Raw genomic sequence first — 27,410 nt, 5'->3', positions numbered from 1 at the left:
ATATCATATCTTTTATTCAACGGAAAAATATACTACTGTATATCATATCTGTAATATGATCAATATTTTGGCTAATGAAGTCCATATCACATAAGCATAAGCATCTTTGCAAAGTGTAGACTTTGTTGACAATATTCTTTGAGACCCCAAAATATTGCATTGTGTGGTGGACATCATTTGCACAAGTTGTATCTCTTCTTTTACACCTAAGAGGCTAATACTTTTTTGCCTATAAAAGGGAAGGCAATTAGTTTATTTTATACACACCAACAAGACTTGAGTCTTCATTTCTTGTTTCTTCCTATCCTCCTTTATTAAGAGTATTTTGTATGAGAGTTAGTGTTGGGAAGTACTTGTGTGAACCCTTTTTTTGGAGTGATCATGTGAGGTTATTCTCGTAGGGTATTTGGGATTAATTAGAGTATTTACTCTAATTTTGTACTCTTATTGTTATAGTAAAATTGCTCCTATCCGCTTGTGGACGTAGATCACTTTGATCGAACCACGTTAAATTAGTGTCTTCTTTATCTTCTTTAATTGTCGTTGTCATCAACTTCCATTGTCTTTGTTATTGTCATTATACCATTGTTTGGCTAAATTCTGTACTACCCGGGTTCCCGATCCTAATAAATTGGTATCAGAGCCAGATCTAACCGGGTTAGTTTCAATAGCCAAAATGACTCTAACAAAGACCTATGTTGAAAAATTTGACCGAAGTGTAAACTTCGAAATGTAGCAATTAAATATGGAAGCTATCCTAATTCAGGATGACTTAAACTTGGCGTTGCAAGGAGAGGAGAAGAAGCCGGATAAAATGACGGACGAGGAGTTTGCCATCAAAGATAAAAAGGCAAAATCGGGTATCATCTTAAATCTCTCAAATGAGGTTTTACGTGAAGTTTCTGTAGAAACCACAGCCAACGGCATGTGAAAAAAATTGAAAACCTTATATATGAAGAGGACGGTGAAAAATAGACTTTACATGAAGTAGAAACTTTATACAATTCGTATGGGTGAAGATACATTTATTCTCTCTCATCTTGACACCTTTGATTCCATTCTTATGGATTTGAGTAATATAGATGCTCAAATTAAAGATGAGGATCAAGCCATGTTACTGCTTTGTTCTCTACCCCCATATTTTAAGCATATAAGAAATACTATACTTTATGCAAAGGATAATATCTCTTATAAGGATATTAAATCTATCTCTAAATCAAAAGAACAGATAGATAGTGATATTGTTGGGGAAGCTAGTGGAACTCAAGCGAAAGTTGACTTGCTTGTAAGGGGCAAATCCGACTCCATATCCAGATATAATAATTTAGAGTGTCGTTATTGTCATAAGAAATGTCACATTATCTCTAAATGCTATAAATTGAAAAATAAAGAAAAGCATAATGAAAGAAAAAATGAGCACAAAAATACTGACACCGCCGAAGCTAGTGTAGCAACTGATGAGATTGAAACAACTATATTTTTAGCAACTGAAACTAGTTTCACATTAGACAATGAGTGAATTTTAGATTCCGGTTGTTCATATCATATGTGTCCTAGCAGAGACTTATTTTCTACATATGATTCGGTTGCAGGTGGAGTTGTCCAACTGGATAATAATGTTACTTGTAACGTTATTAGCAAAGGTACAATTCGGATCAGAATGCACAATGGTGTGGTGAGAACTCTCACCGATGTTAGATATATTCCAGAATTGAAGATATGTTCTTTGGGCACTTTAGAATCCCTTGAGTGCAAATTCATTGGTGAATGTGGAGTTCTAAAACATTTTCAAGGTGCTCTTGTGATCATGAAAGCACACAAATCTGGTTCGCTGTATACTTTATTGGGATCCACTATTATAGGCCCTACTACAGTTTTGGTATCAAACAACTTGTCTGATTTGATGGCATTAAATTTTAACATATGCCCATTGGGGCTTTTGCGGAGAAGGTGGAGCAAACTTACTATATCATCCAAAATTAGGCCAAGGTGGAAATTTGTATTATGGCAAATAATGAAGTCCATATCACATAAGCATAAGCATCTTTGCAAAGTGTAGACTTTGTCGGCAATATTCTTTGGGACCCAAAAATATTGCATTGTGTGGTGGACATTATTTGCACAAGTTGTATCTCTTCTTTTACACCTAAGAGGCCAATACTTTTTTGCCTATAAAAGGGAAGGCAATTAGTTCATTTTATACACACCAACAAAATTTGAGTCTTCATTTCTTGTTTCTTCCTTTTCAGTATTTTGTATGAGAGTTAGTGTTGGGAAGCACTTGTGTGAACCCTTTCTTTGGAGTGATTTTGTGAGGTTATTCTCTTAGGGTATTTGGGATTAATTAGAGTATTTACTCTAATTTTGTACTCTCTTTTGTACTCTTATTATTATAGTAAAATTGCTCATCTCCGCTTGTGGACGTAGGTTACTTTGACCGAACCATGTTAAATTGGTGTCTTCTTTATATTCTTTAATTGTCGTTGTTATCAACTTCCATTGTCTTTGTTATTGTCATTATACCGTTGTTTGGCTAAATTCCGTACTACCCGGATTCCTGATCCTAACAATATCTTATGATAGAAACACCTAATTCTAAACTTATTATGCGCACATAATTATGTCACGCGAAAACTTTACTCTCAAAGTAAAATATTTGATGAGATCACAAACAATCGGTTCAAATCATAGTTGAATAAATTACTTGGCTAGGCCAAATAAGCAATGTACGATTACGATGATAATAATGCAATTAAAGTAGATAAACAAAAGAAAGAATAATCTTATTGAAAATTAGTATGAGTCACAATGTTGTAAAGTAAAGATTGATTATATTGCTCAGCATGACTACAGCGAAATACAATAGCTTCAAGTCATGAATAAGTAGAGCAGAATTTGAATGAATCTACAAGTGAGAAAATTAGAGGTATTTATAGCCTAAGCCCAACGTTCATATCCCTAGCTCCATTCTCACATGTTGTTCTGGGTGGTTGTTAGTGGCCAAAATACTCGCCGGTTGTGAGATAAGTGTCAGACAGACTAAATATGAGTGAATCCCGGATATTTTGGACGCGGTTGAAAACCAAGCAAAACTCTAAGTTGTAGCTTCATCAACGAATCACTGGAACCGTCTTTAGAGTGCCTTATCGGGGCATTGCTCCCATCTCCCCGGCAAGGAGCTATCAGGTCGAAGGTATTTCTCGAGAGGGCAAACTTCCACTGTTCGTTTATCCCCAAAGTGAAACTTATTCCAAGCAGCATCGTGTCACCATGTGAACTACCCACGTGTTAAGGCCAAATTTCACCACTACAATCTCCAAAATTTGCACATGTTCTATTCACTCTCCGAAGCTTGAAGAAAAAGCTAAAATGCATTAAATTCGTTTAGTCATAAGTGGTAGGTTTGGCAAAGGATAAATTGATAATACGCAAGATCACAACCATACGAATTTTTTAGGCTCACAACCTGCCAAGCTAGGCTCAGTAGCCATCTCAGAAAGCTGCAAAAAATGCATGAGTTGCGGCTATGGGAGATTTGGAAATTATGTTTATCTTTGTAGGACCTAACCCTCTAATTTTCTTATGCTGATTTTCTATATGTCCAAAGTGCTGAATGTTTATAACTCTTTATGTTTTACTCTACTTTATCATTATATTCTTATCTTTTGCAATAGAATGCAAATAAATAGATCCAAATAATGGTGAAAATAGCACGGGTTAGTTAGTTTTTGGACTGATAGTCGAAAAATAGACATCGTTTGTAAAGTCATTAAAAAATAGTCACTGTTTTGCTGAAACAAGAAAAAATCCAGCATAATATGCGGGATTATGGAGCTCATGCGTATAAACTTCCCGCATATTATGTTGGAACTCCAGCACACGGAAAGTTTCAGCATAATATGCTAGATTATGGAGCTCTTGCATATAAACTTCCCGCGTATTATGTTGAAACTGCAGCACATTATGCTGGAAGCTCATATGTAAAAATTTCGAACTCCGGCATATTATGTGGGAATATTTTTGGATTTTTAAGAGTGTTTTTGTTTAGATTTTATATTTAAATTACCAGTTTTCAATCTTATATGAGAAGGTGAATCGTGGGTATAATGTACTCTTCCTCTTAACTCCATTTAATATGTGTGGTCTTCAAATGGCAAAAAAGGCGCATTCTTTTTTTGGTTATAAAACACACAATCGCTCTCAATATTTTCAACCGGTAACTACCACCTAACAACGTACACATCCACGCATAAATAGAGAAAGCTACCTGCACGTGAAGATGGTTTCCTTAACTACACGTTTCTGTAATGGCTTATTTAGTTATTGTTATAAATTTTGTATTGCTGTAATAAACAATTAAACTTTCTGAAAAAACAAAACAGAAAGTTAATAATACTTGTTTAACGAAATAGATTCTGAAAAACAAAAAACAGTATAGGAATAAATCGAGCCCACTGAATACACAGTGTGTCCTTAAGGAAATTATTCCCCTCAAGTACCCGAGGTGCTGGAATATATCCTCCCAAGATAGAACGATTTAACTCACCAGTGTATTGGTACCAAAAATTCTGATGAACTGCGAACTATTCAATGGGCGTAAAATACACTGAAAAATATTGTGCAGAAGAAGAAGAAGAAGAAGCTCATAAAATTTCGTAAGGAAAGATTCTGGGATTCAAACTCTATTTGCAACCTTTCAGAAATAGTCATGACTGTTGGAAAAGGGGTGTTTGAAATATTGCGGGAAAAATATATTTAAAATAATCCGGAAAAGAAAACGGGCCTGACCGAACCGGGTCGCGGGTCATGGGTTATTCCGGATTGAATTTTTCGTTAATTAATTAAATAATTGAAAGGAATTTTGTCCAAAAAGATTAATCAATCAATCGATATTTGACCAAATCCAAATTCGAAGCCGTAGCCGTAGCCGAAGCCGATCCGAGCGAGCGACGACGACGACGGCGCGAGGCTTGTCTTTTTCTTAACTCTTTAAGAGCTAGAAGAAGAGCAATTATATATATACCCATCAAAAGCCTTTTCTTCCTCCGATATGGGACAATATCCCTTTCCCAAGGGAAACTCAAATATTTCATTTTTCCTCCATTTCTCATTCACCCTCTTTAAGCTACACAAGCTTAAAATCCCAACAATCCCCCACATGAATGGGGAATGGCTATAAAATAAAGGAATGCACGGACGCGTGTGTGTTTTACATGCAAGAATTAATTGCATCTGGATAAGTAGGTTTTCCCTTTGAACTTTCCGTAGTGAACTTATATCGGATATACTCGGTCAATCGGTAGATTTGATATCTTTGAACCGTCGAGCTTTGTTGTATACCTAGATAACATAAGTCACACAATCAATCCTTAACCATCTATGGTTCTCACGGTTGTGTTCGTTTCAGCCATGAACACCGCCTGGTTTCATGAGTGCTTAGAGAATGGGCCTTTATTTTTATTCCCCTTGAAGCGGCTTACACTTCACACTCACATAGGTGATTTCTAAACGTGTAATCTTATAGACACACTATCTGGTCATATCCTGCAAGACTTAGCAAATCATTAAAAAAAATTTAAGCTTTGTTGACTCATCAAAAAGCCTTAATGCTTTGCCTTGATTTCTAAACATTGTCTTCATCACGAGAATGGGTTGAGTTATTTGACAATGTTGAACCGTCATTCATAACTTTGTTTGATCTCTTTGAACCTAGCTCGTGGGATCTTCAGTCTGCTAGGTAGAGTTACCGTCATGATGACTTGTCCTAGACCTTAACCCCATTCCCTTTGATGATCTTTCAACTACCTCTCTAGATAGGCCTTTTGTAAGTGGATCCGACACGTTATCTCTTGGCTTTATGTAGTCAATTGTGATAACACCACTAGAGAGTAGTTGTCTAATGGTATTGTGTCTCCATCGTATATGACGAAATTTTTCGTTATACATACACTACTAGAAATTCGATAAAAACCGACCAAAAAAACCGACCAACGTTGGTCGGTAATGGCAAAAAACCGACCAAAACGCGACCATTTATGTGTGGACGGCATTTTTGTGGTCGGAAAGGAATACCGACCAAAGTTGGTCGGAAATTACCGACCAACTTTGGTCGGTCAATTAAATTCAAAAAAAAAATATTGCAAAAAAAATCGACCAAAGTTGGCCGGTTTTTTCCGACCAAAGTTGGTCGGTTTTTTAATTATGTAAAAAAAAAATTCACCATCTGGGAATCGAACTGGGGTCTGTACTGTGGCAGGATACTATTCTACCACTAGACCATTTGTACATTTTGTTTTAAGACTGTCTTTTATTTGATTTATACTCTTTAATTATATTTTCGCACGAAAATAACCGACCAAAGTTGGTCGGTTTTATTAAAAAGTAAAATTACCGACCAAAGTTGGTCAGTTTTTTTAAATGACCCGCCGAATTAACCGACCAATTTTGGTCGGTTTTTTTAATATTAATTTTTATTTATATTAATTGAAAAACCGACCAAAGTTGGTCGGTTTCTTGAAACATAAATTTCGCGGGACTCAAAAATAGTTTTCCGCATTTTTGCGCCAAAGAAAACCAACCAAAGTTGGTCGGTTTCGTAAAAAAAAAAAAATATTTTGAAAAACCGACCAACTTTGGTCGGTTTTTTTACCGACCAAAGTTGGTCAGTCGACTTTGGTCGGTTTTTGCCGAATTTCTAGTAGTGATAACGCTCCCTGCCCTGCTTATTACCGCTTGACTATCACAATGTATACAAATAGGTGCCAAAGGTTTGGGCCAAAATGGAATATCTTCCAAGAAATTCCGGAGCCATTTAGCTTCTTCACCGACCTTATCTAAAGTTATGAATTCAGATTCCATTGTAGAACGGGCGATGCACGTTTGTTTGGATGATTTCCAAGACACTGCTCCACCCCCAATTGTAAAAACATATCCACTCGTGGATTTAACTTCAGATGATCCAGTGATCCAATTTGTATCACTATATCCCTCGATCACGGAGGGATATTTGTTATAATACAAAGCGTAATTTTGGGTATGTTTGAGATACCCCAAAACTCGTTTCATTGCCATCCAATGTATGTGATTGGGATTACTTGTAAACCGACTCAGTTTACTAATAGCACATGCTATATCTGGTCGTGTACAATTCATGATATACATCAAACTTCCCAATACTCTTGCATAATCCAATTGTGAGTCACTTTCACCTTCATTCTTTTGAAGTGCATAACTCACGTCAATTGGAGTCTTGGCAATTTTGAAATTCAAATACTTGAACTTGTCAAGTACCTTTTCAATGTAGTGAGACTGTGATAATGCTAGACCTTGTGGAGTCTTGTGAATTTTGATTCCTAAGATCACATCAGCAACTCCTAAGTCTTTCATATCGAATTTGCTAGCCAACATGCGCTTAGTAGCATTTATATCTGCTATGTTTTTGCTCATTATCAACATGTCATCAACATATAAACAAACAATGACTTCATGACCTGGAATATTTTTAATGTAAACACATTTGTCGCACTCGTTGATTTTAAACCCACTTGCCAACATTGTTTGGTCAAATTTGGCATGCCATTATTTGGGTGCTTGTTTAAGTCCATAAAGTGACTTAACAAGTTTGCACACTTTCTTTTCTTTACCAGTTACCACAAAACCCTCAGGTTATTCCACGTAAATCTCTTCCTCTAATTCTCCATTTAAGAAAGCTGTTTTAACATCCATTTGATGGATTTCAAGGCCATACACGGACGCTAGTGCCACTAACACCCTAATAGATGTTATCCTCGTTACTGGCGAGTAAGTGTCAAAGTAATCAAGGCCTTCCTTTTGTCTATAACCTTTGACAACAATTCTTGCCTTATATTTGTCAATAGTGCCATCGGCTTTCACTTTTCGTTTAAAGATCCATTTCGAACCTAAAGGCTTATTTTTTGGAGGAAGATCTACCAATTCCCATGTATGGTTATCCAAAATTGATTGAATCTCACTATTGACTGCCTCTTTCCAAAATGCTGAATCAGAAGATGACATAGCTGCTTTAAAAGTTTGAGGTTCATTTTCAAGCAAGAATGTCACAAAATCTGGTCCAAAGGAAGTATATGTTCTTTAACATTTGCTACGCCTTGGATCTTCTATACTTGGAGTATTTTCCTTTGGTTCTTCCCGAGGTCGTTTAGGTATTTCACTTAACGACTCACTTTCAGTTTTATACGGATAAATGCTTTCAAAGAATTCAGCATTATCTAATTCTATTACCGTATTAACGTGAATTTCGGGATTATCAAATTTATGTACCAAAAACCGACATGCTTTACTGTTTGTAGTATATCCAATGAAAACGCAATCAACAGTTTTTGGTCCGATTTTAACCCTTTTAGGTAAAGGAACTTGTACCTTTGCTAGACACCCCCACACTTTGAAATATTTCAAGTTAGGTTTTCTTCCTTTCCATTTTTCATATGGAATAGATTGCGTTTTGCTGTGGGGTACTCTGTTGAGTATTCGGTTAGCTGTAAGGATACCTTCGCCCCATAAACTCTGCAGTAATCCGGAACTTATTAATAAAGAATTCATCATTTCCTTTAATGTCCGATTTTTCCTTTCCGCAATTTCATTGGATTGAGGTGTGTAAGGTGCAGTAGTTTGATGGATAATTCCATATTCCGAACATATTTCTGCAAATGGAAATTCATATTCTCCACCCCTATCACTTCTAATCATTTTGATCTTTTTATTAAATTGATTCTCCACTTCATTCTTGTATTGCTTAAATGCTTCAATTGCTTCATCCTTACTATTAAGCAAATAAACATAACAATATCGAGTGCAGTCGTCAATAAAAGTAATAAAATACTTTTTTCCACCTCGAGATGGTGTCGACTTCATATCACAAATGTCAGTATGAATTAAAGCTAAAGGATTTGAATCCTTTCAATAAACTTATAAGGATGTTTTACAAATTTAGACTCAACACATATTTGACATTTTGATTTATTACACTCGAATTTAGGCAACACTTCTAAATTAATTAACTTTTGCAAGGTTTTGTAATTGACATGTCCTAAACGAATATGCCATAAATCATTTGACTCCAATAAATAAGAAGAAGATGTAATTTTATTCATACTGTCAACAACCATTATATTTAGTTTGAAGAGGCCCTCTGTGAGGTAGCCCTTTCTAACATACATGTCATTCTTGCTTACAACAACTTTATCAGAAACAAATACACATTTGAATCCATTTTTAACAAGCAAAGAAGTAGAAACTAAATTCTTCCTAATAGTAGGAACATGAAGAACGTTGTTGAGCGTTAACACCTTGCCGGAAGTCATCTTCAGGAATATCTTCCCATAACCTTCAATCTTGGCTGTTACAGTATTTCCCATGGAAAGCTCTTCTTCGGGACCAGCAGTAGAGTAAGTCACAAATGCTTCCTTGACAGCATAAACATGTCGAGTGGCTCCAGAGTCAATCCACCACTCCTTCGGATTTCCACCTAGGTTGCATTCCAAAAGTATTGCACACATATCATCAATATCATAATTCTTCTCCACTATGTTGGCATGTCCCTTCTTCTTATACTTTTCGGGAGACGACAATCAGGGGCTTTATGACCGGTTTTTCCACAATTGTAGCAGCTGCCCTTGAATTTCTTTTTGTTCTGCTCCTTAGTCTGTCCAGAAGACCTCTTTCTCTTCTTACTTTTTGGAGCAGTCTCCTCAACGATATTAGCTCCCATGATCGTTGAATTTCCACGAGACTTCTTCTCGGCTGTTTTGTTGTCTTCCTCAATCTTGAGACGAATCACAAGATCTTCCAATTTCATTTCTTTGCACTTGTGCTTAAGATAGTTCTTGAAATCTCTCCACGAAGGAGGCAATTTTTCAATCATTGCAGCCACTTGAAATGCTTCATTCACGATCATACCTTTAGCAATAAGGTCATGAAAAATAAGTTGAAGCTCCTGAACTTGGGTTCCAACAGTTTTATTGTCTATCATTTTATAGTCTAGAAACTTGGCAATTACGAACTTCTTCAAGCATGCATCTTCAGTCTTGTACTTCTTCTCAAGTGCGTCCCATAATTCTTTCGAAGTATTCATCGCACTGTACACATTGTACAAGTCATCCTCTAAAGCGCTTAAGATATAACCTTTGCAAAGAAAATCTGCCTGCTTCCACCCCTCAACAATCATGAATTTCTCGTTATCTGGCATGTCCGCAGCAGGCACTGGAGGTTCTTCACTAGTGAATTTCTGCATACCAAGTGTGGTAAGCCAGAAGAACACCCTTTGCTGCCATCCTTTGAAGTTGACTCCGGAAAATTTCCCCGATTTCTCTGTCGGTGGAATAGCAGTCCGGCTTGACGAGGCTATCGTCGTTGCCGCAATAGTCGCAGAAGAATTTCCGTTATCAATTGCCATTTCTCACTGTAAACAACAGAAGAGTTCAATTAATGGCAAAATCAGAACAGTAAACAATACTTGTTATTAACAAAAATAGTATGTATAATAAATAAAACCGAAGTTTTAATATACTGTTTCACAGAAAACGATGAAGTTTTTATGTTCTTCAAATCGTTTTACGAATTTCAATACTCTGATGAAGTTTTTTATATCTTCAAATCAGAATAGTAAAATTCAGAAGGAGTAAAAAACCACACAGGTTTTAATCTCCACAAACAAAATACAGAATATAAAAAAAAATTAATTTCCTTAAGAATGTTATAAATTCTGTATTGCTGTAATAAACAATTAAACTTTCTGAAAAAACAAAACAGAAAGTTAGTAATACTTGTTTAACGAAATAGATTTTGAAAAACAAAAAACAGTATAGGAATAAATCGAGCCCACTGAATACACAGTGTGTCCACTCAATGGGCGTAAAACACACTGGAAAATATTGTGCAGAAGAAGAAGAAGAAGAAGAAGAAGAAGAAGCTCAGAAAATTTCGTAAGTGAAAGATTCTGGGATTCAAACTCATTTTGTCCAAAAAGATTAATCAATCAATCTTTGAGAATCCGTAGCCGTAGCTATGGCCGTAGCCGAAGCCGAAGCCGAAGCGAGCGATGACGACGGCGCGAGGCTTGCTTTTTTCTTAACTCTTTAAGAGCTAGAAGAAGAGCAATTATATATATACTCATCAAAAGCCTTTTCTTCCTCCGATATGGGACAATGTCCCTTTCCCAAGGGAAACTCAAATATTTTATTTTTCCTCCATTTCTCATTCACTCTCTTTAAGCTACGCAAGCTTAAAATCCTAACAGGTATAGCTGAACAAGTTAACAGTATGCATTGGATGTGCCTTGCTATAAAAGACTGCTAAAACTTACGGAAGCAATATGCATAATCTAAAGCTCCTTTTCCTTAGTTACGAGTTAAAAAAATGGAGATCATTCATTTCACTACTTTCAATTTTATTGCACTGCTCATCTTCTTTTCCTTCCTTTTTGTTCTACTTGATAAGAGAAATAAATCAAAACAACAAAAGTTGCCTCCAGGTCCATGGACACTCCCCCTTATTGGAAGTATCCATCACTTGAGAGGAGCATTTCCACATCGTACTCTTAGAAAATTAGCAAGAAAGTATGGTCCTATCATGTATTTGCAACTTGGAGAAATTCCTGCAGTAGTCATATCATCACCTATTATGGCAAAACAAGTTCTAAAATCTCACGAACTTGCCTTCACTTCTAAGCCACAACTTACATCCATAGCCATTAATACATACAATTATAAGGACATTGCATTTGCACCCTATGGTGACAATTGGCGAGAAATGCGTAACATATGTGTTACAGAACTTTTAAGTGCCAAGATGGTTAAGTCTTTTAGTTCAATTCGGAATGATGAGATTTCAAGTCTCGTTTCATCAATTCGATCCATGAATGGTTCTGTTGTCAACGTAACAAAAGAAATCCTTCGATTTACAAACTCTGTCACGTGTAGATCAGCTTTCGGAAAAGTAAACCAAGATCAAGACGAGTTGATCAATTTGTTGAGGGAAGTACTGGATACATTAGGAGGATTTGCTGTGGCTGATTTGTTCCCTTCTTGGAAGTTACTTCACAAGATAAGTGGGGTGAAGTCGAGATTGTTAAAACTACATCAGAAGGTTGATGCAGCTCTGGAGAACATACTGAATGAGCATATTAAGAATGGAGCACTCGGAAGCAAGGGAAATGGTGAGTTTGGAGGTGAAGATTTGGTTGATGTTCTCCTAAGAATTCAGGAGAATGGTGAATTCCAATTTCCACTCACAAATGATCACATAAAAGCAGTAATTTCTGTAAGTTTTCTCCTTAAAACATTTTAAATTGTACACTATTCTCTTTGGATTATCTATTACCTTGTACATGCATGTACGAATATGTTGTCCTTTATGTAATTATTTTTTGTTGAAGTAGGACATGTTTGTTGCTGGAATAGAAACTTCAGCTGCCGTTATTACTTGTGCATTATCGGAATTGATGAGGAACCCAAATATTATGGCCAAGGCACAAAGTGAAGTGAGACAAGTCTTCAAAGGAAAGACAAGTTTTGATGAAAAAGATCTTGATAAATTGTCATACCTAAAGTTAGTTATTAAAGAAACGTTAAGGCTACATCCTCCAAGTCCTTTTCTGCCCAGGCAATGTACGAAACAAACATATGTTGATGGATATAAAATACCTCCCAAGACCAGAGTACTAATCAATTCATGGGCACTTGGAAGAGATCCAAAAAGTTGGCAGGACCCTGAGAGTTTTATACCAGAGAGATTTGAAAAATCTTCTATTGACTTTATGGGAAATCACTTTCAGTTTATTCCATTTGGTGCAGGAAAAAGGATTTGTTGGTTTAGCTAATGTTAAACATCCTTTGGCTCGGCTCCTCTACCACTTTAATTGGGCACTTCCATATGGAATTAGTCCAGAAGATCTGGATATGATTGAGAAGAAGGGATTGAGTGCAGCAAAACAAAAAGATCTGTACTTAATTGCCACAGATCACAGAAGTGACGAAAACTTTTGATATTGTGCTTTCAATGCTGAAAGTTCATACCCTATATAATGCTTCACCTCCTTTAATTTGGTTTATATTCATGTCGCGTTTTTTATCTTTAACAGCTCGTTTGGATGGTTGTTATGTATCGTTTCGTAATGTACCATATAATATTGTATTATATTGTATTGTATGTTTTGATATATAGATTGTATTGTTTGTCGTCGCTTTATGATGTCATGCATCAATAATATGAAGAATAAATTTGCTATATTATAAAGATAAAGTAAGATACGAGGTAATATTATTAAATAAAAATATAAGGTAAAAGATAAAATATGATTATTATTAATAAAAAAGGACAAGCGAGAGAAAACAATAAGGTAACAATCATCCAAACAAGTTGTAAATTTAACAGTGAAAATTAGCAAAGAATAAGATCCAGAGTCGGTTGTAACTTGTACAGGTTTGGTTCGGAAGGTCGGACAGAAGAATCTGTTCCACCGTGTTGTGTAGTATGTTACTAAAATACTACTCCATCCCTCCCTCCGTTTCCGTATCAATTAATATGGTATAGTCTAATTAGATACGGATTATAAGAAAATAAAAAAAAACTTTTAAAATTTATTATCTAAACATGTCATAATATTTGTTTGACTATAAGACTTTTGAAATTTGTGTCCTTAAAATTGTGTATCGGTAAGAACTTGTTAAGGGTTAAGTACTAAAGTTTTCATTAAATTATTTTTTAAATTAGAAAGTTGTCTGAATGGACTAAGAAAATACGGTCACATGTAACAGCGTGGAGCTAGTACTTGCTTCCGTCATTCAAACTTGATAATAGTAATAAATTCATGTCAACAAGACGAGAAAATCAAGGCCTTAAGCTGCAAATTTCTTGGATCCACTTCCCCAGCGGCCAGTAATAAAATCACAAGATACCATCATCCGTTGCAGGAAGTAAACTACCATGTTATTTGCTATAAGAGAAAAATATATCAACTGTTTTACGGCAGAAACTGCTAGCTAGCTAATTCAAAATTTATGTGCATATGAATCATTTTATGCTTATTTAGAAGGAAAAGAAGAGCAAGATCGAGATAAACTTATCTCTAAAAGTAGAAACTATGAAAACAACAATAAGTTTTTAAAGTGGTAGTAGGTTTATCAATAGGTTAGATTCGAGACATGACAATAAGTACGCAAGATTACAGCCATATGGCCTATTAGGCTCACCAACCGCCTATGTCTCACTAGCCATTGACAAACATTAAGGAGGAAGTATGAGTTGTGATTAATGTGGTTATAAATTGAATGTGCCTTGATAACCGCACCTGGTTCCATACCTTGGTATGGCTTCTCTAGATCATTTAACTGAACTAGTTATTACGCATTGAATCTGTCTTCCTAGATTTTTTATGACTTCAGCTGTTTGAACCATTATATAAAAGACAGCGAAAATTATCTGAAGCAATATATACATCAAAAGTCCTTCCTTACTGTTAAGAAATGGAGATTTATTCCTCTACTATCAACTTTGTTGCACTCCTCATGTTCTTCTCCTTCTTTTTTAGAAAATCAGAACAACAAAAGTTGCCTCCGTGTCCATGGAGACTTTTGTAAGCACGTAATTTTTGACCCGCACATTAAAGTTATTTTTAATATTCGTAGTATTTTAATATCTATTTGAGTTTTTAGAATTTTTATCTTCAATTTTAATTTTAATTTTAGAACATAAATTTGAAAACTTAAAAAATAGTTTCATTTTCATCTTACTTGTATTTAATTTAGGTTATTATTGTTTTTGTAGGAATATCATTTTAATATTGCTATTGCTTCTAGCTTATTTTATTTTACTTTTATTTAAGTAAAATCTTTGAAAATACCAAAATAAAGTTTAACTTTTTATAGTTAGTTTTATTAGTTTATTCTAATTGATGGTGAGTAATTTTACCTTTTTTTATAAGTATTTTGTATTATTATGGAAGAGGTTTAGGGTTTTTGGTTAATGAACCTTCAGATTAGAAAAGAAGCCCAATTATGATGCAATTTCGGCCAACTTTGAGCCCAACAAGACCAAAACCAAGCCCCAGCCCAATCCCCCTTAGCCCCTATGACCCACCGACCCATCTGTCCTACCCGACTCAGTACATTTTTAATCCCAGCCATTCACCCTACTCAAATCCAATGGCCACAATTCTTTCACACTAAACCCTAGCCCCAAAATTCCCCCCACCAGCCGCACCCAACCCAGTCACTCGCTACCGCCGTCCAAACTCGCCTGAAAATGCCAAATCCGGCACGTGCTTGGTCCCCCCTCTTCCCCCTTATCTTTCTTCCACGTGGCCGTAGCCATAACGAACTTCTAACAAAAATATTCCATCTCTCTCACGCGCTCACACGAAATTCATTTGAAGGCAAGGATAGGATTAATGGAGAGCGTAGGATTGAGTCTCACTCGATCTACTCCCTCCATTTGTCCTTTACTTATTTTTTTCAGATTTTCATGAGAAGAAAAGAAGGGAAATTTTCTGTTTCTTGGAGAGGAAGGAGAGAACATTCTAGGTTCTCTATATATACTCCATTTTTCAGATTTTCGTGGGGAATTTTTGGACAGAAAACTTTGAGAAAAAGGGAGAACAGAGAAGAAGGTTCTAGGGTTTGAAGGAGGTTTCATTTTTGATTTCATCTGTTTCTTTAGAGAATCTGACAGCCATCCGAGATTTACAGAATGAAAATTCCAAAAAAGTTAGGTTCAGTTTCTCTTTTCTTTTGAATCAAAAATCAAAAAAAAGAATTTGGCTTCTATTTTGATTTCGACCATGGAATTCACTTGAGGTGCTGAGATTTGGTTTGAGTTCGTTGTCGAGTTCGTGATTTCGGATCCCGGTTCCTGGATTGAATTAGCCCCTATTTCGCTGGTTTTCAGACTCAGAGTTTGTAGTCGACCTGCTTTATTTTGCTATTAAAGGAAAACTGCTATTTCAGTCGAGCTTTCGTCGTCAACATTTCATTTGTTGGTACTTTCGACCAAAGTTAATTATAAGGAATTTGCTCGTTGAGGTCCACTCTTCTCCCTATCTTTCTCTTTAATATTTGGCTTCTATGTGATTGAAATATAGTATTGGCCTATTATCCCAATTTTCTCTGATTTTGGTTTCTGATTGTGTGATAATGTTAAGCACGATATTAGCTTTTTGAGCTCTGTTTGTATTTATTAATCATGATCCTTAGTGCTTCATCAATATTAGTTTATATCTTGTTAGTTTTCAGTAGCGTAGTCATGTTCTCCTCTAGTAATTCTCTTTAAAGTTGCCATTGGGGTAGTCATTTATAGAGAATTTTGTCCATAGCACATTTAAATTATCGAGAGCGGCACAGGTTATTCTTGATTTGTTAGGTCCTAAGTTACTTCTATCACAAAGTGTTTATTCGAATTTTATCTTCCCTTCAGAGTGTTAGAGCTTACTGTAACTAGTGTTCTTATTGTCAATGGGTGTCTGGACAGAAAGTTATCTTATTCACATGTTTGATGGAGATCATTTTCTCGATAGATTAATAGGTCCTCTTAGTGTCAAGTTGGAATTATTTGACGGTACCTTTGAGCTTTAGTGGATTAGTCTCATAGTTTGGCTCATACCTCCTTTAATTGGATCTTTTTTAAAATGATCACTTGTTAAAATGGGTTTTGGGGTAACTCGCGAGGCTAGCGTAGAAGAATACAATATGAGTGCAATTGTTAAGAATTGAACTTAACAGTGAGTTCGTGTCACTTCATAGAGCTATAGGATTAGCCACCATATAGTGCGTAGTTCACTGGAATTGAGAGATGATATACAAGGATGAGGTTAATCAAAGTTCAGAAGCTCTTCTCATGTTTCAAGACTACCTATTCTGTCGTTCCATTTTAGTTTAGTTGATAACTTCTTTTAAATGCTTTTACGTGTTGAATGATTGCTTTTGGTTGATCATTATGTGTCTTAAATGGTTGTTTGGCCGTAGGGATGGGGAAAAACTTAGCCCATTAGTAATTAACTATTTCTCACATGCTTTAAAAATTGGGCTCGGTCAAATACCTGAAATAAGAAGTTAAAAGAATATGAGCATGATTTAGAATTTTCCTCTTATTTAGTTCTCCTTTATTTATTCATTTAATTTGTTATATTATTCGCTAGTAGCATGTTTAGGTCGGTCACACTCGGGTAGGCAAACTTTAGGCCTCTTCTTTTCTTTTCATTTATTTGAGGTGAGAGGTCGCCCCCTTAGTTAATTAATCCATCCGGGGGAATGCCTCTTAGTACTTGTATTTGGAGGCCGTGAAGGAAGCAGTGTAGGATAGATTAGAATTTTTAGTATACTTTCTTTAGTGCTTTCTTTTCTCTTATTTTTCTTTTAGGTGGGGACGACCTCGAACCTTTTGTGCTTATTTGTGCTTTTGTGTGTTTTACCTCAATTTGAGTACCCTTTAAAACCAACCGAATTATGTATGCAATCGTACTAATTACGGGACTCGAAAAATGCCTAACACCTTCTCCCCGAGTCAAATGAACCCCCTTACTCAGAAATTCTGGTGCAGACTATGTTTTAGAGTCTAAATGTGTTTTTAAAAGGAAAAATCATTTTTAAACGGTGACCTGGCACACCAAAACCAAATGTGAGGTGGCGACTCTGAAAATCCTTTGAAACACAATTTCCGTCACTTTCTAATTGAAAACTCTTTTGAGCTTTAAAATCAACTTTATCTTTTTTAAAGAGGGTAGCTAAGGAGAAAAAAAGGAGTGTGACAACTCTCACTTATTGGAAGTATCCATCACTTGAGAGGAGCATTTCCACATCGCACTCTTAGAAAGTTAGCAAGAAAGAATGGGCCTATCATGTATTTGCAACTTGGAGAAATTCCTGTAGTAGTCATATCATCAGCTAATGTGGCTAAAGAAGTTTTAAAAATTCACGAACATGCCTTCGCTGCTAAACCACAACTAACATACATAAATATCATTACTTACAATGGTAAGGACATTGCATTTGCACCATATGGTGACAATTGGAGACAAATGCGTAACTTATGTGTTACAGAACTTCTAAGTGCCAAGATGGTTAAGGGGTCGTTTGGTAGGATGTATAAGAATAGTACTAAATAAAGTGTATTAGTAATGCAGAGAATAGTAATGCAAGCATTAGTTATGCAGAGATTATCTCTTATCCATTGTTTAGTGTGGTGTATTAAAAACTAAAATTCATTGCATAATTTTTAAGAAAATTAGTTGTTTACAAAAATGCCCTTCATATTCTTTAGCTTTAATGGAGTTTAAGAATAATTTGGCCTTTAACCATGCTAATGCATGTATTAATAACCTTGATATTGCTAATACCATAGTTTGCTATGCATTAGCTATACATAGGATAATACCAAATAGGGTGTATAACTAATGCTTGTATTAGTTATACATAGGTTGAAAAAGTGTACCAAACAAGGTATTACTAATACACAAAACTAATGCATGCATTGTTTTCTCTAGTGCACTCTACCAAACGACCTCTAAGGGATCGTTTGATAGGAAGTATTAGAAAAAATAATGCAAGCATTATGTTCTGACCCGCATATTTTTCGCCCAAATTCGCCGCCTAAAGGGCTGCCAAACGAGCCAAACTGGGCTGGCAAAGACCAGAAGGTCTTTGCACATGGAGGCAACAATCCGACAGGCTGTCCGGGCCCTCATAGAGGCTACTTTCCGCCAGCAAAGGCAAGTGCTGCGCCGCTAGGTAGGGTCACATCCTGTCTGGAGGAATCTGAGAACAAATGCCTGCCAGCAAGAAAGGGACCACAGCAGCTGGACAAGTCAATTGGCACCTGGACTGCCAACATCTTCCAGGAATCCAGCATAGAGCAGTGCATTCCAGACTGGCCGGTCCCACAACCAACTTAGTTGCTTGTGGGCATTTTTCTGTATAAATAGGATACATAAGTCTTGTTAGAAGACAGATCTCTTTACTTGTATTTCCTTCTTTTGTATATGAGATAAACCCCGAAAATTGGCCTTGGCCTCCCATCTTTGTGTCTTTCATTTTCGTTATCCCTCCAACCTTTGAGTTTGGGTGATTGCCTTGGTCCTAAGCACGATTTTGTGCTTGTTTCTTGTTAAGGGCTGAAGCAAGAGTAGTAGTCAGGCTATCTTGCTGCCCTCGCTGAGCCCCCAGAAAACGGGTCCGCGACAAGTGGTATCGGAGCAAAGGTTATCGACCATGGCAACTGATGGAGATATCGCAAATTTAGACAACAATCGTGGCAGAGACGAGTCACCAACAAAGAGGCAGAAACCAAAGAAGAGAGGAACAAGCAAAGTTCGAGATCCCACCATAGCCGTAACAAGTGAGGCGCCAGCTTTACCGCCGCCCCCACAACAGGTTAGACTTGGTGATGATCGTGAGGCTTCTGTCTCAGATCCTTTAAACGTGAGAATGGGTCTCACTGAAGCTAGTTTAGATGCTCTAAACCAGCACATGGGGGAAGTTCTGCATAACTTCCAAGCACTTGAGTCTACGACCCTAGATGGACTTGACGAGGTCAAAGAGTCAGTAGATCAAGCAAGTTTTGAGCACAAGGAAGGACTTACCAACCTTGAGCTGAAGCTGACCGAGGCTGTATCAGCATTGCACGGGGAGATTGAGCTCCTAAAGCAGCAACTGAAGGCAGTAGAGTTAGCCGGTGGCACTGGTCATGTGACGGTGCGGGAAACCAAGATCGAGGGCCCAAAACCGAAGGAGTTTAGGGGCGAACGAGACCCTCAAGAAGTAGAGAACTTCATCTGGAAGATGGAAGACTACTTTGAGCACCTTTACATCGTTGATGAGGCTGCCAAGATCCGTGCAGCAACGATGTATCTTGCCGAGACCGCCATGCTTTGGTGGAGACGGAAGAAGGCCGACATGGAGAAAGGAACTTGCTCCATCAACGGCTGGGATCAGTTCAAGTTCGAACTGAAGCGCCAGTTTTACCCAAAAAACGTTGTCAACGAGGCACGTAGGAAGTTGAGAGAGCTCAGGCAAACAACTTCCATAAGCGAGTACGTGAAAGATTTCACGAAACTCATTCTGCAAATTCCAAACTTAGCAAGCGATGACTTGTTATTCACTTTCATCGATGGTCTTCAAGACTGGGCAAGACAGGAATTGCAGCGACGTCAAGTCAAAGACGTCGATGAAGCTATTGCGGTTGCGGAGTCCTTAAATGATTATAGGACAGAACCCACAAAGGCGAGGGACACCAACTTCCAGACGGATGGAGACCAAGGATATCAGGACAGGGGCAAAAAAGTTGCTGCCCCAGACCGCGATTCCAGAGAACAAGGCAATCAGGCGCCTTGGCGCGATCGGTACAACCAAAGGAGGAAGGATGCTGGTTCCCGCCAAAGTTGTTACATCTGCAAGGACACTAGTCATACTTGCAAAGATTGTCCTTCTTTGAAGAAGCTCGGCGCCATAATTATTGCCGAGCGGAAGCTTACAGAGGAAAGAATCCAAGCGGGTGAACAAGCCAGAGAACAACCGCCGCACATAGCTCATCTTGGCAACATGGTACTGGGCGCAGTAGTTGCCGAAAAGCCTGCTTTGGGGAAGCATGACATTGTCAAACTGGTTCACGCTTTAGGCGATGATGTGATTGGCAAAGAACGCCAGTCAGGGGAACCAGGATCACTGTTCGTGGATGCACAATTAAACGGACAATCAGTCCGCATCATGGTAGACACCGGCGCGACACACAATTTTGTGTCTGAAGCAAAGGTCAAGTCATTTGGCCTTGTGTTCGGTCCTAGCAGTTCTGTACTGAAGACGGTAAACGCCAAACCCACCAACGTGAAAGGGGTCACCCGCAATGTGCAGCTCAACTTAGGAGCTTGGCAGGGAAACGTGAGTTTCTTTGTCGCTTCTCTGGACGTGTTTGATCTGGTTCTGGGGCTAGACTATTGGGATGCAGTGAAGGCATTCATCTGCCCATTTCTCAACCAGATTTACATATATGACCCAAGGGGTCCGTGTGTGGTGCAGGCAGTTCGGGTACCACAAGTTGTTAGTTTGCTGTCCGCAATTCAAACCGTAAAAGGCTTCAAGGAAAAGGGGGCACCGGTGTTGGCAGTCGGGACAGGGACTAAGGAGGTCAAGAGGGACAAAGCCTTGACTCCTTCGGAACAACGAGTCCTTAAGGGTAAGGACTTAATTGTGTGGACGAAGCCACCTGCCAAGGGTCCGTACATGGCACATCCAAAGTTGGGGGATTCAAGGAAGCAATGTGGAAAGCTACTTGGGTCGAGGTATGTCAGTCCGTTACAGGCACCTTGTAGAGACAAGGGTGATAAGGAGCGGAGGCAATCCAGGCGACCAACAGTTTTCACAAGTTCTTCGGTCGTCGACAAAAAGGTCGAGACCATTATCAAGCATCGGGTGATACAAGGAGTAGGTTGGGGCAATTCAAGCGCCCAATTTCTTGTCCGATGGAAGGGGCAACCGACAGAAGGGGCGACGTGGGAAAAATATGAGGCATTATGGCCGTTCAAAGATCAAGTTCACGACTACTTGAATCGTTGTGGCGCCGAGGTCGTCGCCATTTCAAGTGGGGGAGAGTGTTCCGACCCGCATATTTTTCGCCCAAATTCGCCGCCTAAAGGGCTGCCAAACGAGCCAAACTGGGCTGGCAAAGACCAGAAGGTCTTTGCACATGGAGGCAACAATCCGACAGGCTGTCCGGGCCCTCATAGAGGCTACTTTCCGCCAGCAAAGGCAAGTGCTGCGCCGCTAGGTAGGGTCACATCCTGTCTGGAGGAATCTGAGAACAAATGCCTGCCAGCAAGAAAGGGACCACAGCAGCTGGACAAGTCAATTGGCACCTGGACTGCCAACATCTTCCAGGAATCCAGCATAGAGCAGTGCATTCCAGACTGGCCGGTCCCACAACCAACTTAGTTGCTTGTGGGCATTTTTCTGTATAAATAGGATACATAAGTCTTGTTAGAAGACAGATCTCTTTACTTGTATTTCCTTCTTTTGTATATGAGATAAACCCCGAAAATTGGCCTTGGCCTCCCATCTTTGTGTCTTTCATTTTCGTTATCCCTCCAACCTTTGAGTTTGTGTGATTGCCTTGGTCCAAAGCACGATTTTGTGCTTGTTTCTTGTTAAGGGCTGAAGCAAGAGTAGTAGTCAGGCTATCTTGCTGCCCTCGCTGAGCCCCTAGAAAACGGGTCCGCGACAAGTGGTATCGGAGCATTACTAATACCTTGTTTGGTATATTTTTTCAACATGTGTTTGGTATTATCCTATGTATAAGTAATGCATAGAAAATCATGACATTAGTAATACAAAGGCTATTAATGCATGCATTAGTATGATTAAAGACAAAATTATCCTTAAAGTCCCTTAAGCTAGAGAATATGTAGGGCATTTTTGTAAACAACTATTTTTCTTAAAAATTATGCAATGCATTATAATTTTTAATACAACACATCAAACAGTAGATAAGTTATAATATCTGCATAACTAATGCTTGCATTACTAACGCATGCATTACTAATACACCTTATTTCGCACTGTTCTTATACACCCTACCAAACGACCCCTAAGTCTTTTAGTTCAGTTAGGAATGATGAGATTTTGAGTCTCGTTTCATCAGTTCATTCAATGAATGGTTCTGTTGTCAACATAACAGAAAAAATTCTTCGGTTTACAAACTCTGTGACATGTAGATCAGCCTTTAGAAAAGTAGACAAATATCAAGACGGGTTGATCAATTTGTTGAGGGAAGTGCTGGATTCATTAGGAGAATTTTCTGTGGTTGATTTGTTCCCTTCTTGGAAGTTACTTCACAAGATGAGTGGGGTGAAATCGAGATTGTTAAAGCTGCATCAGAAGGTTGATGCAGCTCTGGAGAACATCATTAATGAGCATATTATGAATAGAGCACTTGGAAGTAAGGGAAATAGTGAGTTTGGAGGTGAAGATTTGGTTGATGATCTCCTAAGAATTAAGGAAACTGGCGAACTTCAATTTCCAATCACAAATGATCACACAAAAGCAGTAATCTCTGTATATTTTCTCCTTAACCATTTCAATTTGTATACTATTCTCATTGGATTGTCTATTACCACCTTAGATACGTATGAATTATGTTGTCTTTATTTATATATTTATTTTTTGTTGAAGTAGGACATGTTTGTTGCTGGAATAGAAACTTCAGCTGCCGTTATTACTTGTGCATTATCGGAATTGATGAGGAACCCAAATATTATGGCCAAGGCACAAAGTGAAGTGAGACAAGTCTTCAAAGGAAAGACAAGTTTTGATGAAAAAGATCTTGATAAATTGTCATACCTAAAGTTAGTTATTAAAGAAACGTTAAGGCTACATCCTCCAAGTCCTTTTCTGCCCAGGCAATGTACGAAACAAACATATATTAATGGATATAAAGTACCTCCCAAGATCAGAGTACTAATCAATTCATGGGCACTTGGAAGAGATCCAGAAAGTTGGCATGACACTGAGAGTTTTATACCAGAGAGATTTGAAAATTCTTCTGTTGACTTTATTGGAAATCACTTTTAGCTTATTCCATTTGGTGCAGGAAAAAGAAATTGTCCAGGAATGCAATTTGGTTTAGCTAATGTTAAACATCCTTTGGCTCCGCTCCTCTACCACTTTAATTGGGTGCTTCCATATGGAATTAGTCTAGAAGATCTAATTGAAAAGGATGGATTAAGTGCAGCGAAACAAAAAGATCTGTGCTTAATTGCCATAGATTACAGAATCGATGAATTTTTTTGATGTTGCGCTTTAAATGGTGAATGCTCATACCGTATATGGTGCTTCACCTCCTTTAGTTTGGTATATATTTGTGTCTCCCATTTATCGTTGAAGTTTAACCTGAAAATAAGCAAAGAATAAGATTCACAGTTGGTTGTACAATCTTGGTTCAGAAGATCGGACCAAAGAATCTGGTCCACCGTTTTGTGTAGTATGTAATAATATGATCACATTATGTTTCTCTTTTCTCTAAGACATTGTTTTTGGTCCACATTGATATTCCAGATTTAGTTGTATAGATCAAATCAGATAATATAGATTTTAAAACCGATTAAGCAATTAACATGTAACTTCCCATCAGATTATTCCTATCATGAGATCAACAATAGTAATATAGTTTTAACATGAATAAAGATCTATGTGTGTGCTTGATCCTCTCAGGGCCTTGTTAGGACTTTACATGATGGTGAATTATATCTAACCAAGTCAACCAAAAGTGAAAATTTATGCTTTAATTTGGCAATCCAATACCAAATTAGCAGAGTCCATTCAGGATTATTAAGATACTTTGATCAAAATGGTAGAACCATAACTTCTTATTCAGATATGGCGGCTGTAAATTGACCTATATAAAAAATTACCAGATTGATCCAAATTTCTGCATAAAATTCCTCAAGCTCCAAATTGGATCATCAGACAAACTTGCGATTACTGTTATATATTGATATGTTATGCGTCTTTTGTTTTGATGATTTGACAAACTTTATGAGAAAACCAGATAGGAACCTAATACAATTAGTTCCCTTGCGTTCAGAGTAACTAGTCAGATGTCTGGTTCAATTCTCAATGAAATCAGATAAGGGAACAACAGAGGGAACATATAGGGATCAGTTCTCCTAGTCGTCGTGCAGTCAACTCTATAGCTGTAAAAGCTGTTGCACTGTACCGTATGGCAGGCTGCTGCTCCACCAAACTTCGAGGAAGGACAATCAACCTATAGACCCAAGATTCAATGACCAATACTATGGTTGGTGAAAAACAAGAATACATGACTTCATTATGGCTGAATACTCCGAACTTTGGGACGTGATTTGTGATGGTCCCTTTGTCCCTATGAAGGTTGTTGGAGAGGGAACAAGGACTATTCCAAAGACAAGAAAAGAATACAATGATGCTGACTGAAAAGTTGTTGAGAAGAACTTCAAGGCGAAGAAGATTCTTGTATGTGGTATTGGACCAGACGAGTATAATCGTATCTCGGCATGTGAATATGCCAAGGAAATCTGGGAAGCTCTTAAAACGGCTCACGGGGGAACTACTCAGGTGAAGCAGTCTAAAATAGATATGCTTACAACTGAGTATGATCTCTTTAAAATGAAAGAGGATGAAGCCATTCAAGAGATGCATACCTGTTTCACCTCCATAATCAATGAGCTTAATTCTCTTAGTGAAATCATTCCAACCAACAAGCTGGTCCGGAAGACACTCAGTGTTCTACCAGGTTCCTGGGGGAGAAAGGTTAATGTTATCACTAAAGCCAAAGACCTACAAAAGCTGACTATTGACGAGCTTATTGGAAATCTCAAAACTTATGAGATGAAGAGAAAGAAGGTTATTGAAAGAAGAGAGCCCAATAAGGAGAAGAAACTAGTTCTCCAGGCTTCCAACAATGACTCAAGTAGTGATGGATCTAACATGGAGTATCTCATTCGAAGATTCCAAAAGATGATTCAAAAACATGGTGGGATTCCAAAGAAAGGAAGTTCCAGTAGGAATTTCAAAGGAAATGATTGCTGTCATAAGTGTAGAAAGTCTGGACACTTCATTAAAGACTGTCCTCCTTATAAGCAGGATCATTACAAAACCAACACTGATAAGGTGGCTAAGATAAACCAGGTCCCTGATAGGAAGTTCAAAAGAAGAGATATTGTTGACAACATGATGAAGTAAGCTTTGGCTGACTGGGGAGATTCCTCCAGTGAATCTGAAGGCGAGGATGAACAAGGAGATGCATCTATGATGGTTGTTGACAATTAATCTTCAGAATATGAGTCAATCTTTGCACTCATGGCAAAATTTGATGATGAAGAGGAAAATGAGTAAGATGAGGTAAGTTTTCTTGATGTTCAAAGAAATTTAAAAACTCTCTAAGAAAAAATTGATGTCCTTAACAAATGTTTTGATTGATGCTTATCATAGCCTCATTAATGAGAAAAATGCTCTAATTAAAGAAATTGATGACATAGAACAAGAGAGGGATGATATGGTAGTTTCCATTGTAGACTTGAAGGAACATGTGGAAGAAGTAACCAGAGAAAATACCTTATTGAAAAACTAAATGAAAAAATGGATGGACACCCCTAAGGGTAAAAAGTGGCTAGTGAAGCTCAACTTGAGCTTGAGAGTGAGCTTAAGAAAGTTAAAACAAGTCTTGTTGTTGAGATTGAAAAGAATAGACAACTTCAGGAGGATCTGAAAAGGGTTTAAAATGATCTTGATAAGTCACTTAAATGTACCCGGTCCTCTGATGTGATAACGTCTATGTGCAAGAGTGATGGTGGAAACAAGTAAGGAATTGAATTCCAAAAGGCTAAAACCTCCTTTAATCCCCATAGCAAGTATGTAACTGTGGCTGATAATTGGTTGTGTACTCATTGTGGTCAAACGGGTCATTACAAAGACTCTTGTAAAACTAATATTCAGTCTTTGTAGAAAAATAAATTTTTTGTTGAAAAGATGCCTACTGTTGAGGAACCTGGTTCCCCGAAAAGAAAATATGTGATGCCTGCATGGGCAAAAATAAGTTTGATCCGCCCGTTCTATCATTATAAGGGATCCAAGCTGGCTTGGGTTCCTAAGTCTAATAAGTGATTTCATGTGCAGGCTGGAGTGAAAGGTAGCAATCAAAAAATAGTACATGGATAGCAGCTGCTCTAAGCATATGACTGGAATAATGGACGATTTCCTCTCACTCTAGGCCTTGCAATGTGGGAGTGTGTCCTTTGAAAACGACAAGAAGGGCTATATTCTTAGTGTTGGCAAAATTGACAAAACACTCCCCCGTGCAACTGAAAATGTGTACCATGTGAATGGCTTGAAATATAGCTTGTTGAGTATGTCTCAAATTTTGTGATAAGGGAAAATGAAGTGAAGTTTTTGTCCAAATCTTGCATTGTCACCAATCTCAAAACTGGTGAAGTGTTGTTGATAGCCAAAATGTACAAGAACATCTATGTTGCAGACCTTGATTCACTGAATGATGGTGATCTAACATGCCTAAGTGTCATTGATGATGATGCTGAGTTATGCGCAGTCGATTGGGCATGTGAGTTTTTATTTGCTGAACAAGTTTGTCATGAAGGACCTAGTTCGTGGGCTGAAGCAGTCAACACTGCCTGCTACTTGATTAACAAGTGCATGATCAGGTCCCTTCTCGAGAAGTCTCTCTATGAACTTCTCAATGGGAGAAAATCTAAGCTGACTTACCCGAGAGCCTTTGGATGCAAAATGTTTTGTTCTCAACCATGATGGCAAAGGGTCACATAACAAAGACGATGAAGATGAAGAATTTACAAATGTTCCTGGTGAAGCTATAGATATTGCAAATGGAAAGACTGATTTGGTGAGTCA

The 27,410-nt window shown here is 37.7% G+C and overlaps 4 protein-coding genes and 1 pseudogene across 6 annotated transcripts; all 5 read left to right on the top strand.

Moving 5' to 3' along the window:
- Positions 1-745: 745 nt before the first annotated feature.
- LOC138894630 (uncharacterized) lies at positions 746-2,059 on the top strand. The gene is made up of 3 exons (XM_070179341.1): positions 746-923; positions 1,020-1,292; positions 1,593-2,059. The coding sequence occupies exons 1-3, from the start codon at positions 746-748 to the stop codon at positions 2,057-2,059; spliced, it is 918 nt and encodes a 305-aa protein (XP_070035442.1).
- Positions 2,060-11,373: 9,314 nt separating this feature from the next.
- Positions 11,374-13,192, top strand: LOC104098642 (premnaspirodiene oxygenase-like; annotated as a pseudogene).
- Positions 13,193-14,466: 1,274 nt separating this feature from the next.
- Positions 14,467-24,051, top strand: LOC104098649 (premnaspirodiene oxygenase-like). 3 transcript variants are annotated; one of them, XM_070177711.1, is made up of 3 exons: positions 15,126-16,052; positions 22,690-23,066; positions 23,187-24,051. In XM_070177711.1, exons 2-3 carry the CDS (start codon positions 22,851-22,853, stop codon positions 23,580-23,582), a joined length of 612 nt encoding a protein of 203 aa, XP_070033812.1. In that variant the 5' UTR covers positions 15,126-16,052; positions 22,690-22,850; the 3' UTR covers positions 23,583-24,051. The 3 variants fall into 3 exon arrangements, 1 of the variants encoding a protein (XP_070033812.1); XR_011408806.1 differs by lacking the exon at positions 22,690-23,066 and having other exon boundaries at positions 14,467-16,052; XR_011408807.1 differs by lacking the exon at positions 22,690-23,066 and having other exon boundaries at positions 14,467-16,052; positions 23,184-24,051.
- Positions 16,052-22,683, top strand: LOC108942853 (uncharacterized). The gene is made up of 2 exons (XM_070177710.1): positions 16,052-16,608; positions 16,708-22,683. The coding sequence occupies exon 2, from the start codon at positions 19,233-19,235 to the stop codon at positions 21,945-21,947; it is 2,715 nt and encodes a 904-aa protein (XP_070033811.1). The 5' UTR covers positions 16,052-16,608; positions 16,708-19,232; the 3' UTR covers positions 21,948-22,683.
- Positions 24,052-24,386: 335 nt separating the features above from the next.
- Positions 24,387-25,730, top strand: LOC138894629 (uncharacterized). Its single transcript, XM_070179340.1, has 2 exons — positions 24,387-24,395; positions 24,978-25,730. Exons 1-2 carry the CDS (start codon positions 24,387-24,389, stop codon positions 25,728-25,730), a joined length of 762 nt encoding a protein of 253 aa, XP_070035441.1.
- Positions 25,731-27,410: the final 1,680 nt, after the last annotated feature.

This window comes from Nicotiana tomentosiformis, chromosome 6, assembly GCF_000390325.3.
Source record: "Nicotiana tomentosiformis chromosome 6, ASM39032v3, whole genome shotgun sequence".
Classification (NCBI taxonomy): domain Eukaryota; kingdom Viridiplantae; phylum Streptophyta; class Magnoliopsida; order Solanales; family Solanaceae; genus Nicotiana; species Nicotiana tomentosiformis.
This window is presented reverse-complemented; position numbering and strand designations above follow the sequence as displayed.